The sequence below is a fragment of the Podarcis pityusensis genome (genome assembly GCF_964106645.2).
Source record: "Podarcis pityusensis genome assembly, chromosome: Z".
NCBI classification, from domain to species: Eukaryota; Metazoa; Chordata; class Lepidosauria; order Squamata; family Lacertidae; genus Podarcis; species Podarcis pityusensis.
In genome coordinates, this window is record NC_138044.1 from 21,986,436 (window position 1) to 22,001,782 (window position 15,347).

At 48.3% G+C, this 15,347-nt stretch overlaps 2 protein-coding genes across 2 annotated transcripts in view; one reads left to right on the top strand and one right to left on the bottom strand.

Moving 5' to 3' along the window:
- LOC308468045 (uncharacterized protein) overlaps window positions 1-15,347 on the top strand; it is a 53,686-nt gene that overhangs the window by 13,857 nt on the left and 24,482 nt on the right. The window lies entirely within an intron of this gene.
- The window catches only part of LOC308468029 (uncharacterized protein), a 75,239-nt gene continuing 61,231 nt past the window's right edge, over window positions 1,340-15,347 (bottom strand). The window contains exons 3-11 of the mRNA XM_080989946.1: window positions 5,631-5,713; window positions 4,774-4,814; window positions 4,456-4,572; window positions 4,135-4,214; window positions 3,506-3,608; window positions 3,009-3,092; window positions 2,535-2,639; window positions 2,155-2,218; window positions 1,340-1,787 (exon numbers count right to left, since the gene is read on the bottom strand). Coding sequence (XP_080846072.1) covers window positions 1,732-1,787; window positions 2,155-2,218; window positions 2,535-2,639; window positions 3,009-3,092; window positions 3,506-3,608; window positions 4,135-4,214; window positions 4,456-4,572; window positions 4,774-4,814; window positions 5,631-5,713 — 733 coding nt within the window. The 3' untranslated portion in view covers window positions 1,340-1,731. The remainder of the gene's footprint in view (window positions 1,788-2,154; window positions 2,219-2,534; window positions 2,640-3,008; window positions 3,093-3,505; window positions 3,609-4,134; window positions 4,215-4,455; window positions 4,573-4,773; window positions 4,815-5,630; window positions 5,714-15,347) is intronic.

The following is a 15,347-nucleotide window of genomic DNA, read 5'->3' on the forward strand; positions in this document are numbered from 1 at the left end:
AAGAAGAAGAGTTTGGATTTGATATCCCGCCTTTCACTCCCCTTCAGGAGTCTCAAAGCGGCTAACATTCTCCTTTCCCTTCCTCCCCCACAACAAACACTCTGTGAGGTGAGTGGGGCTGAGAGACTTCAGAGAAGTGTGACTGGCCCAAGGTCACCCAGCAGCTGCATGTGGAGGAGCGGAGACGCGAACCCGGTTCCCCAGATTACGAGACTACCGCTCTTAACCACTACACCACACTGGCTCTCACCCTAGAAGCCCCCGAAACATATTGTTGCACCTACCCAAATCTCTGAGCATTCCAGTTTAGTCTCCTTGGAATGAGCGTCAATGACGATCTTGAAGTCTTTAGGTTTTATTTACACAGAAATACAACCTGAGTGGGACTCACAAGATTAAGACTCTAGCAGATATTGCCCCCACTTTTGGTTCCCAGAAAAGCCTAAGGCCACAGCCTTGGGGTCCATCACAAATCCAGACATGCCTCTGTCTCTCCTGCTTCCAGTATCGGCTGAAACTCAAACACAGCTCTCCACCCCTCGCCCATGGATCTCCATCCTAGTATGGCATGAGACCTGGCCAGGTGGCAACAGAGCACATTCTGAGAGCACAGAGGAGACACCCAGAAAGTGTAGAACAATGCAGCTGCATGAGAACATGGATCATTCCTTCCTCCCTCCCTTTGTTTCTATCTCCCCATCTCTCTCTCACACACACTTTGGGAAGTCATGTACCATACATCATTTCCTTGGCAGGGCTGTTGTACCTTCAGAGCCACATAACAGGCCAGGCCTTCTCACCACTCCTCTCAAGAAAAACCCTTCACCTGCTATACTCCTGCCTGTTATGCAGCTTTTCATGGCTGCATCTTTTCCCCCCAAGTCCAGAGAAGTACTAATGAGGAAGTCTGCACCTGCTGACTTTAAAAAGGGCAGATTCTTCCCATCAAAGCTTCGCAACGTGCTCTGCCACCTGCCCTCCTGACTGTTCTGCTTCCCCAACTCCTGTCCAGGTGGCATCACTGTGGAACAGTGTTCTGCTGCTCATACGGAGAGGAAAGACAATCTCTTATTCAAGTAGGCACACATGATGAAGATCAGGATACTCCATGCTTTCTTTTTTATAAAAAGTCAAAGCAGCAACTAGGGAGGCAGCTTCAGTGGTGGTCGGGGGCTTTAACCTTTCCCTCCCAAACCTTTTACTTGATCCAAATCGCCCTCAGAAGTTGCCAGCAGTGTCTCTTTCCTCCCCCCACCCCAGAAAGAAACCTCTAAGCCACAGCACAGGGGTGCAAGTAAAGTGATGGAACAGAAATCACAAAGACAAATGTAAGCTCAGAATTGCTCAAAATTCAATTTTTATTTAAAGTGGGGAATACCCTCAGATAATGGCAAATGCCCTCAGATAATAGTAAGTGCCCTCAGATAATGGCAAATGCCTTCAGATAATAGCAAATGCCCTCAGATCATGACAAATGCCCTCAGATCATGGCAAATGCCCTCAGATAATGGCAAATGCCCTCAGATCATGGCAAGTGCCCTCAGATAATGGTAAGTGCCCTCAGATAATGGCAAATGCCTTCAGATAATGGCAAATGCCCTCAGATAATGACAAATGTCCTCAGATCATGACAAATGCACTCAGATAATGGCAAATTCCCTCAGATAACACCAAATAATGATTCCTCCTTCATCACTGACCACACACATCACTCTGGTTTGGGAAGAGGATTCATGGGAATTGGGGCATTGGTGGGAACACATCCACATGTTCAATCAGGACGTCCGCTAGATGGAAAAGAAGATAAGAGAAGTGAGTCTTCCTTACAACCAGGCCCAGACTCATCACTGGGCATCCTTAGGCAGCTAATGCCCCCTCCCATGCCCTGGCAAAGCCCAGTAGAGCTGCCCCCACCCCCAACATCACCACCCCCATTGCCAGACCACTGGGCATCCCCATAGCATCTGGGAACAGCTGTTCACTCTCCACCTTGCTTGGGGGCTTTAATGCAGGGCTGGGATTTCAACCTGAGGCAGGTGTGTTACAGCAAAGAAGTGAGCCCTCCTCAGACCCCAGTTAGGCTGCCAAGGATGGCTTTGGGGTGGAGAGTGAGCCCTGTGGGTTTGTTCTGTGCTTGCAGAATGGACAACTTGCCTTCGTTGATGGTATTGAACAACTCGGACACCGCTGGCGTAAGAATTCCATTTATTGCTATCCCCTGTAGAGACAAAAAAAAAATGCCTTAATCAGGTCCTTTATTTAACCCAAAAAGCAAATACAAGAGAACTCCAAAGCAGCTGCTGAACCCCACTCGGGTGGCTCCAAGAACCTCTGTGGGCTCTGCTGCCTAGTAGGTGGAGGCCAAAGGGCAGCACCAAAGAAGAGGCCAAAAAAATCCACCTGAATAATCCTGGACACACTGGTGGATCATGTTCCCTCTCTGCTTGATACCATGCTTGGATATCACTTTTCTTGAGACAGTCTTTTTTAAGCCGCTTTGAGAAACCTCTCTGGACCATAAAACAGATACTTACAGGCATGTTGTTGAATTTTAATGCATATGTCAGCAAATCACGGATGGTGCTGATAGCCAGCTGTCTTTCCTGCTCATCTTCTGCATTGAAGTAAAAGGTCAGCGGCTGTGGGAGGAAAAAGCACCATAGTATCAGGGGGCTGGTTTCGGCTAGAGAGGCAAGCTACCATCTCCTCCAAGGAGTCCTCCCCACTATCTGAGGGAGATCCTTTGTTCAATGTTCCAGACAGCTCAAAAAGGCTTTCTCCCAAGTCACCAAGCCCCAAATTTGCTTTGGCCCCCCCTGGCTGCTGCACCCAGGTGGAGACTGAAGAAAGGGCCTTGACAAGGGTGGGCCCCTGTCTGAGTGGCCTGCCCTTCCCCAGCGTGTCAGGGGACACCCATGCTCTGAGTTTGTGATGATGCCTGATCAAGCTTTTATGCCAGCAGGCTCTGCTGAAATGAATCAATACCCTTGTCCCACCATCGCACTTACTTGCATGATGCATGACAGGGTTGCAAGGGTTGGGGACTCAGCCAGCAGGCGCCTGACCATTCCATGAAACTGCTTCTTAAGCTCCTGGCAGTGAAAACCATTTTCACAAAGATAGATTCACAGATTCATGGGAGGAGATGATGTGGAAACACATGGAGGGGGGGGGATAGATAACAGATTTTTAGCACTGGATAATAAGGAGTGTGATACTGAAGCAAACTGACAGAGTAGAGACAAAGGCCAGCTTCAAATGAGACTAAGTTTTCACTCATGGACAAATAATGAGGCAAAATTCACTTTCTGAATGGAGATGATGTTTAAAAAATCCTTGTGTGTAATAGCTGGAAACCAGTGAAACCAAAAATATTATTTGTGCAACTAAGCTTACTCTCTCACTAAAAAAAATAGTAAGAAATGGAAAGATGGTGCAAAATTTTCAGGAGATAAATTGAACCAATAGAAGTCAAGAGTAATGATCAAAGCTACAAAGAAGTTACCTCCTTTTCATCATCGCTCAGTCCATAAGTGTTAGCAATCGGGTAGAGCATCCCACCGACAATGGCCGATTTCTTACTTGCCGTAAATGCAGGTTTCAGGAAGCTGTCATGAGGAAGCAAGAAATAAGATAAGACCAGTGGTTGGTTTCCAGGGGTGTTGGGAGCCACACCCCCACTGATTTGGGACCTCTGGAGACTGTATATTCAAAGTCTCCATGACCCACTGAGGAGCTAACCCCATCCTTGATTGACCCATCAAGTTCCAGCTTCCTTCAAGGAAGAGATGAGATTTTTTTGGGGGGGGGGGGGGATACATCTAGCCCTAGGAGCATAACAGCCATCAGCGATTTTTCTTTTATTTTTTAGAGATAGAAGCTGCCATTGCCACAACCTACCTACCCTGTAAACTTGTTGTCAAGCTCAATATGGCACTCTTGGCCCATTTGTTCAGTCACTGCTATTTCCCTGCATTTTGATTCTTCTCACTCAATCTAAATTGCCAGCCACTGGCTGCCCTTTCCTCAAGCAGGTCTCTCTCTCTCTCTCTCTCTCTCTCACACACACACACACCACTTCTAATTCCCAATCACTGTGAATAAATACACACACACACAGTGCCAACAACATACGTCAGGCAGGTGATGTTCTCCATTCCCATTTTCAATACTTTGGAGGGGACCGGAAACATGTACCATCTCTCCATGATGTCCTAAGAATAGTTTAAAGAGCAGAAGAGCAAAGTTAGTTCCCCATGGAATTCAGGGGGGCTGCTCCAGCCCCAGACTCAGGGGTTGACTTCAGTTGCAGTTGGAATGCCTGTCCCAAATGCCTGCAAATTCTTCTTCTTTGCCATACCCAGAAACTTGCTTTTCACAGACCATTACCCAAACCTCACCCCCATCCCTTCCGCCCACCTCCCCACTGGATTTCTCATACTGAACCTCACTTACCATAATAGCCGCGGAGGTGGGTTCTTTATGATACACCACTCTATCGTTGCTCATATGATAGATGTACTCGCTTGAGTAGCGAATACAGAAGAGGAAAAAATAATCCTTGCCGAGATTCTAAAAGTGGAAAAAGTCAGGCTTTTAATCAGGAAGGGACTTCCCTAGGCTGTCCTCGCCCCACCCCTATGGGAAGTTCACCCTGCCCCTGGGCACCCCGCCCCAGGCACCCAAGCGGCTTCCTCTGCTGCTGGGCAAGGTAACCTTCTGTGCCGAGGGGTCTTGTACCTGGTCTATACTCCTGCTCCCACTGATACTAACCTGCAGAACTGGGTCAATGGCAGCCAAATCCATTTCTGCAACTGAAAGAGGAGAAAAGGATGTGAAGGAAGGTTCATCCATCTATTTACATCTCAAGCATCATATTCTTACTAAACCTCTAGCCACCACTCTTAGGCCTCTTCAGAAGACCCCTTCAGATGACCCTCTCTGCTCCCCGTCTCCATCCCCCCGTTCCCTCACATCTCCACTTCACTTTGGCCAAGCCCCCACCTCCTTCCCTCTCTCCTGCTTGTCTCTCTTTTCTTTCTTTAATGTGTTGTGGCTTTATTCTGCACTGTAAGGCTGGTGGTGTATAAAATAGCATGTGGAGTGGAGAGACTGGAGAGAGAGGGGCTTCTTGCCATGTCCAGTGGGGTCATACAGTGAAACTGGTGAGTGGAAGATTACAAGCAGACCAGAGAAAGGACTTTTCCACACAACACTGCATTGCTGAAGAATGGAACTCCCTGCCACTAGATAAGGGGATGGCTGCCATATGGGACAGAATAGAGAAATTTGTGGCAAATAAGGTCATTGGCAGCTAAATATTTTCCCCAGGAAGAAACGCAGCATGTCTTTCAATAGCACCAGTTTTTGGGGATCACGGTTCCTGTTGTGGACTTTGCCCTAAATATCTGGTTGGCCACTAGGGGAACAGACTGCTGGACTAGAAGGGCCACTAATTTGCTCTCGCATGGCTCTTACAAAGAAGCCTGAGCATCAGCCGCCTTCTTACAAAACTCCTTGCTCTCATCCTGACCTCTCCACAAAACAAGACACCTCCCCAACAGCACCTTCACCTAACCTCCCTTCCTAGGCAGATCTACTACAACGACACATGCACCACTTTCACATACTTGTAGAAGAGATCCTTAAAGGGGTGACCTTAAAGGAGTGACCTCTGCAATCCCAAGACAGTAGGCTTTGCGGGTGGTTAAAGCTAGAAGAGATGGGGGAGAGGTGAGAATGAGACCCAGAGCCAGAAATATTGTGTCAAGAATTGTCCCCTGTGGAGACCACAAAACCACTGCAGAATAGCCCAAACAGAAAAAATGTGCAGCCTTCTCGGTTTCAAACTATTGGATGGCAGTTCAGTGAAATGGCCTCTAGCATTTCCAACACATCAGCAACTCTGGAGAGGGGCTGCTAAAGCCTCCACTCTCCACTGATTCAATGAAGGCACAATGATGGTCCCCCAAATCTTGGCCAAAGCCACATTCATCAACTGCCCCTCAAGGTTCAATTTTGCTCAGTAGCCACACAATGAAACCACTTGCACCATTACATCTTGCACCATAAAAAATCCGCCAGCAAGGTTTGATTTTACTCAATAGCAACATAGTGAAACAGTTTCCACCATCACAGCTTGCACCAATTTTTTTTAAAAAAACAAACCATCCAGAAACAAACCACTCTACGGATATAAGAAACATAATGGCCAATATGGAATGTATAGAAATTGATACTGTACACACACACACACACACACACACAATTATTAGCAATTGAATGTTATTTGCACATGCACTCATAAGTAGCATTATCAAAGCAAAGAGGGGCTGCTACAGCCTCCACTCTCCACTGATTCAATGAAGGCACAATGAAAGCCCCCCAAATCTTGGCCAAAGCCACATTCATCAACTGCCCATCAAGGTTCAATTTTGCTCAGTAGCAACACAGTGAAACAGCTCAGTGAAACAGCTCAGCAGCAATACAGTGAAACTGTTTGTCCCCTGTGGAGACCACAAAACCACTGCAGAATAGTGCAAACAGAAAAAATGTGCAGCCTTCTCTGTTTCAAACTATTGAATGGCAGTTCAGTGAAATGGCCTCTAGCATTTCTAACACATCAGCATCTCTGGAGAGGGGCTGCTAAAGCCTCCACTCTCCACTGATTCAATGAAGGCACAATGATGGTCCCCCAAATCTTGGCCAAAGCCACATTCATCAACTGCCCATCAAGGTTCAATTTGCTCAGTAGCAACACAGTGAAACCGCTTGCACCATTACAGCTTGCACCATAAAAAAATCCCCCAGCAAGGTTTGATTTTGCTCAGTAGCAACACAATGAAATCACTTGCACCATCACAGCTTTCACCATAACAAATAATCCCCCACCTAGGTTTAATTTTGCTCAATAGCAACACAGTGAAACAGTTTCCACCATCACAGCTTGCACCAATTTTTTTTTTTAAAAAACCCAAACCATCCAGAAACAAACCACTCTATGGATATAAGAAACATAATGACCAATATACAATTTTCATAGAAAATAATATATATAGAAATTGATACTGTACACACACACACACACACACACACACACACAATTATTAGCAATTGAATGTTATTTGCACATGCACTCATAAGTAGCATTGTCAAAGCAATGAACCAAAATTAATAATTAACTCCCATGTGCCCACCCCTGCACCCCTGCCACAAACCCATCTAACCGGGAAATAAATCTAAGTCCCTAGCATAGCACATAAATTTTAAAAAACCATTGGTACCTATCTCAAGTCTGTGATCCAAACCTCGTAGCGAGCCAGACAAAGCGAGGCAGATATCAGCAAGCAAGCAAGGAATAAACCAGCCGCATGACCACAATACTCACGCCTCCCAAAAGTAAAGGGACCAAGGGTTGGACCTTTCCACTGAAACTTCCAATTAGTTTCACTGTGTGGGCGGACCCACACAAAACGTAGATTATGAATTACCATAATCTATTGGGGCGGAGGGAGAACCATCTCCTATGTGGTGAACTTCAACATAAGATGAGCTCCCCCCCTTTGTTTAGATGGAATGGCAGTGTTTACTGCCGCTCTAATCACGATGCCAAGGACACCAGGAGCCTTATCCAAAGCTAGAAATATATGTACAAAGTTCCAAGGAACCTCTGCAGAAGAGAAACTGGCATGGTCTAGTGTTGTCTATTTGGATTCATTATGGCTCCTTTACTGTGCACAGTACATTAGAAAATGCAAACCTCCAAGTTTAGGAGAAGGCCTGAAGCTCAGTGGTGGAGCAATTCCCAGTGGCATCTCCAGGAAGGGTAGGGGGGAAAAGACACTGTCTGAAGTCTTGGAGAGCTGCTGCCGGCCTGTGCAGCTTCCTAGGTATACTCTGGTTTTAAGCAACTTTCTCCATAAGACATGCACATTCATGCCTTTTCATGATACACAGTACAGAAAGGGCTTTCTGTATAAGAACACAAGTACAAAAACCCTGAATATAAAAGGAAGGAAACTTCCTACCTCTGCCACAAAGCTGTTGGTGCTGAAATGTGACCTGACCAACATTTCAAAAGTGGAAAAAAATACTTTTCTAATTTTTAGCATTTATGAACCAAACAATACTGTGCCTAGGAAGAAAGGGGGGACCAGTGTGTTTCTCTATGGGTGCCACAGGCATGCAGTCGCCCCCTTCCCCTCTGAGAGAGGGAGACACAGCAATGAGAGAGGTGGCTGAGGGTGGGGAGTGGGTGGGGGGCAAAGGGTGTCACAGAGGAGGAGGAAAGCAGACGAATGGAGAAGGAGGCAGTGACAGCACAGGCTGCAGTGGGCAGATCTGCTACCCCTCCCAGGCAGTCCAGATCCAGCATCCACAGCAGATTCTCCCACTCTGCTTCATGCAAAGGCCAGCAATGCCAAAAGGGAGCAGGCTCTGCCAGAAATGCAATTCAGTGTAAACCCTTGAAAATTGATGCATGGGGGATGGTGGTCTTAATTTCACATATCTGCTCATGGGGTCTGAACTGGCAGTGAGAGAGCAGGAACACAACCTTGGAGTCATGGTAGATAGTTTGATGAAGGTGCTAGTCCAGTGTAAAAAAGGCAGATTCCATGCTAGGGATCATTAGGAAAGGAATTTAAAATAAAACTGCTGATATAATACAAATCTATGGTGTGACCACACATGCAGTACTGCTTATAGTTCTGATCCCCTCAGCTTGAAAAAGAGATTGTAGAGTTCAAGAAGGTTCAGAAAAGGGCAACAAAAATGAAAAACAAGATGGAGCAACTCCCCTATGAAGAAGGTGTGAGAGATCCCGTTTCAGATAACCAACATACTTAACTCGATTCAATTCATGAAGCGGGTGAAACTATAGCGTAAACTGTTCTTCCAGGCTTAGCTAGATCACTTCCCCAAGCTTGAGAGGAAGGGCTATCAAGCTCTTTGTTATCCCACTTTCCATCATTTTGCACCATATGACCCCTACCACTAAGGAGGTCTAAGCTGTATGCTCCAAGCTTAGACCGCATGGCTCAAGCAAGCCATCTTTGTGTTTTATACAAATAATTTAGAAACAATTTGGAAGCTAAGATATACTGCCTGTGTTTTGCGTGTTCAGACCCAGAAACCTCCCCCCTAAATAAATTCACACTTGACTGAAATTTTGGGTTTGGTTTTTGGCAGAATTTAGGCCACAACGTTATTGATTACAGAAAGTGACTGGTTGCATAGGCCCTGGTTCGACTAGCTCCCTGCCATGCAGGTAGCACTGACCCAGGGCACCAGCATAGGTCAGCCAAGGGTGAACACCTGGATAAGCGGAAAGCCGGGAACAGGCTATCTCCGCCACCCAAATGTCCCCCTGGACTCAGGCACAGGTACAACCCCCTCTCAGGGGTTGACCAAACCATCGAGTCCCTGGATTCCTTTAATGGAATACCCTTCACATAGGGATGGCAAGAGCGTTCTCCCATCCCTATCACCTGAATGAGAGCCTATCTGCAGCCTTACAAGTTGTGATGATTTGCTATGCGGCAGGTGAAACCCAAATGGCAACAGCCAATCAGCCAAGTGGGGAAAATTCCTGCTGTGCCCCTGTCCCAACGACAGATGACAGACGACGGCATAGCAAGGTCAAGCACACAGTCCTAAATATAGGGAGAGGTGGGTGGGTGTTCCGAATGCACACACCGAAAGAAGAAGTTCTGGGTCACATGCATGGGCATAAATAGGTCCCTCGAACCTTTTGGACTGCCTCCCATTGGCCAGATTGCACCCAGCTTTGAGGGACCTACCAATTGGGTGTTGTGGCTGACCAATCGTACCCACCCACAACACAGGGTGTCGGTTTCCAGGTCTCACCACAATATGTGTCCTCTTAAAGGAGGACCCGATTTGAGCGCTCAGACCCAGAAACCTTCCCCCTAAATAAATTCACACAAGACACAAATTTTGGTTTGGCTTTTTGGCAGAATTTAGGCCACAACTTTATTGATTACAGCAAGTGAGTGGTTGCATAGGCTCTAATTCGACTAGCTCCCTGCCTTGCAGGTAGCACTGACCCAAGGTTCCAGCATAGGCCAGCCAAGGGTGAACACCTGGATAAGCGGAAAGCCGGACATGGGCTAACTCCGCCACCCAAATGCCCCCCTGGACTCAGGCATAGGCACAACCCCATCACAGGGGTTGACCAAACCATCAAATCTCTGGATTCCTTTAACAGAATACCCTTCACATAGGGATGGCGAGAGCATTCTCCCACCCCTATCACCTGAACCAGAGCCTATCCACCACACAAGCCCCGCGCTTGCCAGCAGCCTCTCAGACCTGTAACCAATCCCTTAATCCCGCTGACACAGAGGTCAGCCATAAATCAATCACATAAACCAATCACAGACAGATGAACCCCATCAAGCCTGTAAAGGGACGCATCACGAGAGGTAATGCCCGGGTGATGGATCACCATCTCACCCAAGGCCAGAACCTTCTTGGCCACTGCACTATGCACGCGCCTCCTGGCCATCTCGGTGGCAGCTGGGCATTGGATACCACGCCACAACTGTCACTGCAACAACTGCAACCAAAAGATTTTGAGTCCAGGAAGAGCTGCCTTCAACTCCTCCAAGTCCTCCTGCATGCAGGTCTGCAGGCTCAAGCTGGGAGCTTCCGGCAAATCATTCTTGCCCAGCTGCACCACCATCGCCACAGGCGTGCCTTCCGCAGACACCTTGTTCTGCACCATTGGGAGAAGCTCATCCCAATGCATTCCTCGTCTGGACACCCAGGAGACGCTCATGTGGTTGGGGAGCCCGAGACTGCGTCTGAATCCAGACTCCTCCCCCTCTTGCTGGCCCAGTGGACAATGCTATGCCCGACTATCCAGACGTGCAGGGTAGGTGGACCTAGGAATAAACAAAACAACATTAGCAACTGCATCTCAACACCGCTTCTGAACATAACCTCAGTATGCTCCAGATTTCCAGCGGCCCAGATTCTGTTGACAGACAGGCCCCAATGCACAGCGGTGGTAGCTGCCCCATTACGGAAGAAATGAGGTGCAATTCACTGGCTGACAGGCTGCACGCTGCCAGCACCTTGCGCATTACTGCATCAAATTGATGCCTCCTTAACAGGGACCCATCCTCGTGGACCAGGAAGGGTCCATCCCCAGGCAGGCGAAGTGGCAAATATTTCTTGGCATCTTTAACTGGACAAGGGCCAGGCTCACCAATGGCAGGAAGCCTCATCAAGGCACCTCTGCCCAACTGGTCCGTTTTGGAATTACGAATGGTTAGCACCAGCTCAGCATCGGACAGCTGAACATCTTGCAAAAGCAAGCCTTTGGGAGTCCTTCCCTGCACTGACTCCACCACCACTTCGCCCACACGCAGTGCACCGAAAAAGGCAATTGAGAATGCTGCCGAAAAGAGTATCGTCTCAAAATTAGACCAACAAATTGATCTCAGGGTGCAGCGCATAGCACACAAAATGTCAAATGTGACTGGCCTCCTACCTGGCGACTTAGGAGGCTGTAGCCTGGCCTATCCCTCAAGAACCTTTCGCACCACAAATTCTGCACATGGGTCTCTGGAATAAAGGGACTTACAGAAAAAGGTAATGGCAGAAGACTGAATTTGGATGGACTTCACAGCTCAACCCATAAAACGCTGGTGAGCCAAATATGCAACACCTGATGTGTGGATGGGGACTCTGTACTAAGGCTGGTCGTGAGCTGTGCTCTGAAAGCCAAAAAGTCCATCCAGGCCTTTTTATAAGACCTCAGAGTAGAAGGAGAAACTGATGCTACTACTCCCTGAAGGACTATCTGTTGCCAAGGTTCCAAAGGTAATCTGGGAAATATTCTCGAAGCTGCTGGGCCTCCAAAGCCAGGGATCTGAAGCGCTCCATCTAAAAATGGGATAGGGCATCCACAATGTCATTATTAGCGCCAGGAATAAAGCAGGCAGAAAAAACAATACTAAGCTTGAGGCACTGTAGCACAAATGTGCGTAACAGGGCAGAGAGCCTGGAGCGGGATGACTGCTTTGCCAAAACGCTCACCACGGCCTGGTTATCGGACCAGAAACAGACCCACCAGTCCTTGAACTCCGTGGTCCGGATGTGCATTGCCACTACAGTCGGGAAAAACTCAAGAAAGGTTAAATCACAGGCAGTACCCTGCCAGTGCTCAGGCCACCTCTGAGCGCACCAACAGCCATGGAAATAGAGCCCAAAGCCCAATGAGCCAGCAGCGTCCGAATGGACCTGGAAATCGAATTGCACAAGGATACGCCATTGAACTCCTTCAGGAATTCAAGCCACATCTCCAGGTCTGCCCTGACTTCGCTGGACAACCAGACCCAGTGATGGGGTGAGCGCAGGCCAGCTGAAAGTCTCTTCAAAATTACTTCTTCATATAGTGGATGATGGAACTCAGTCACACAGGAGGGCCACCTTGGATGGCTTTAAAACAGGATTGAATGAATTCATGGAGAGTATGGCTACCAATGGCTACTATCCATGATGACTATGCTCTACCTCCATTCTAGCCCCCGTTCATGGCTGGCACCAGAGGCTGCCATCATCAAGCTCCTGACAAGGCCCCTCCTGCAGCAGGGGGTTGCAGAAAAGACCTCTGCTGTGCCTGTGGGTTGGGTGGGTGCCCTAATTCACAGTTAACTAGTCTTCAAAGATCCATATATCTGTTACGTTCCCAGCCAGGAAATCTCCATTAATTGTTCTGTCTGCTAGGAGGAGATAGGATGTATGTACCCTTTACTTCCTCCCCTGAATGCCTATTTCCAAAGTGACACATGCCTATATGTAGGGCAGTGGCTGCCAATCTTTTATGGTCCATGGGCAATTTGGAATTTTGAAAAGGTGCAAAAGGCACCAGTCTAGGATTGCAATATTTTGAAGATCAAAAAAGAGGACACATTTGCTGACTTCTACTTTTAACTAAGGATGTTCTTAACTTTCAACAAGAAAATAATAATACATATTGCTCCCTCACTTGCCACATGAATGTATTTGGGCTCATGTTCACATCTTTGTACATATGGAATCTCCTTAAAGGCAGGGGTATGTTAACTCTTGCCCTCCCAGATTCCTTCTCCAAGATCTTGTAGCTGAGCCAGCATCCTTTGAGTTCAGCCACAAGAGAAGGGATTTATACGGTATGTAGCTAGTTTAAGATGCTGCTCTATTGTGATTCTCTGCTGCAGACCAGCTTTGCCAGGTGCCTCAGGTATGAGTCTAATACACTAGATTTTTTTCCCTTGGGTTACTGCAGTGCTTTTTTTCTGGGGGGACAAAGAGGTACCTAAACATTTTGTGAATCTAACAGGAGAAGAAACGAAACATTTTTTAAAAAATTAGTTTCTTCTCTAGCACAGTAAACCATCAGTTCCACTGTTACCCCCGATGGCAATCTCATTTCCTGTCATGGTGTTTCCTGAGTCTCAGACGGAAGTGAACATTTAATGCAGGGGTTGTCAGCTTGGTCCCTACCATCCACTGGTGGGCATTTCAGGATTCTAGGTGGGTAGTAGGGGGTTCTATGGCACAAGCTCAATCCTTTTTCCATCGAGCACTCAGGGCTGTCTTTAGCAGATGTGGTGCCAGGGTGCAAATATTTGCCCAGCGCCCCCAAATTACCACAGATAGTGTTGGGGTGGCCGTAGCTGTGCACTGCCAGCCATCCGGGGATGTTCAACTCTCTCCCATGCTGCTGTGGGGGAGCGATCCCTGCAGAGGCTTGGGAGTGAATTTGCACCCCTTCCAAGCCTCCACAGGAGGAGAGCGATCCTCACAGTTGAGTCCCTCCCAAGCCTCCACGGGAGGAGAGCGCAGCTTCCTTTCCAAGCCTCCTCGGGAGGAGAGCGATTCCCACCACATCACTAAAGTCTGCCGATCTGCTCCATCTGACACGCCCCCTTCACAGTATCACAAGTCCAAGTCTTCACCCCGGTCCACCAATGGAAGCTGTTTTGCCCTCACCAACTGCAGCTACTTGTCCGGATTCACGATTGGCCAAACCAAATCACCTACGTGTCGCAAGCTACACATCACCGTGCTCATCGAAGGAGCTCCGTGTGGCATGGAGATTGACACCGGGTCTGCCTTGTCCGTTGTATCCTGGAGCACCATCAAAAGACTCGTGCCCAAGCTGTCCAAGAGGCAACTCAACCCACACCGCATACATTTGAGAGACTACCAGGGAAACGACATCCCCGTGGTAGGCGTCGGCCGGTTCTGGGTCGTTTTCAGGAATTTTTCAGGATTGCTCCGACTGGTGGTGGTCGAAGGCCTGCAGTCTAGCTTCCTAGGGCAAGACTAGTTTGATGCCCTCAGCCTGGAAGTCACCGGCATCAACTGCATCTCTGACGCGGAGATTGATGACCTAATCAAAGACTTTGCTGAGGTTTTCGACGGCACTTTGGGCCAGTATACTGATACGCCCATCTCCTTTAGCCTTGATCGCCAAGTCACCCCCATCAAGCTAAAGCTACACCAGGTTCCGTTCGCTTTCAAAGCTAAGGTGGATGAACAACTTGACAAGCTGATTGCGCAAGGCGTTTTGGAGCCAATTGACCATGCCAGTTGGGAAACCCCCATTGTCACGTCTGTTAAGCCGGATGAGTCGGTGAGAATATGCGCAGACTACACGTGCACGATCAACAAGGCGCTTCAGCAGCACGTTTATCCAGTTCCCGTTGTCCACCACCTGCTGCATTCCCTGGGTGATGGCAAGGTCTTCGCTAAACTGGACCTTGCACAAACCTATCAACAACTGCCTGTCGACGACGCCACCGCTGAAGCTCAGACGATCGTCACCCACCGAGGGGCATTCCGGTGCCGCCGGCTGCAGTTTGGTGTGAGCGTGGCTCCTTGAATCTTTCAAAGCCTCATGGAGCATCTCCTGCAGGGGCTTCCGGGCGTGGTGCCATATTTCAATGACGTGTTGGTATCTGCAGACTCAAATCAGCAGCTGTTCGAGCGCATCCGCGCTGTGCTGACCAGGTTCCAGGAGGCTGGGCTCAAGCTGAAAAAAGAAAAGTGCCAGATCGCCTTTCTGCAGGTGGAGTTCCTGGGCTACCTTATCAATGCCTCCAGTCTTCACCCCATGTCATCCAAGATCCGGGCCATTCAGCAGGCCCCGATTCCAAAAAGCAAGGTGGAGTTGCAGGCGTTCCTGGGACTGCTGAACTTCTATAACACGTTCCCACCCCACAAAGCAACGCTAGCCGAGCCTCTACACTGCCTCCTCAGCACGAAGGTAACATGGTCCTGGGATCATTGGGAAATGGTGACCTTTAACACAGTCAAAGCCCTCCTCTCAT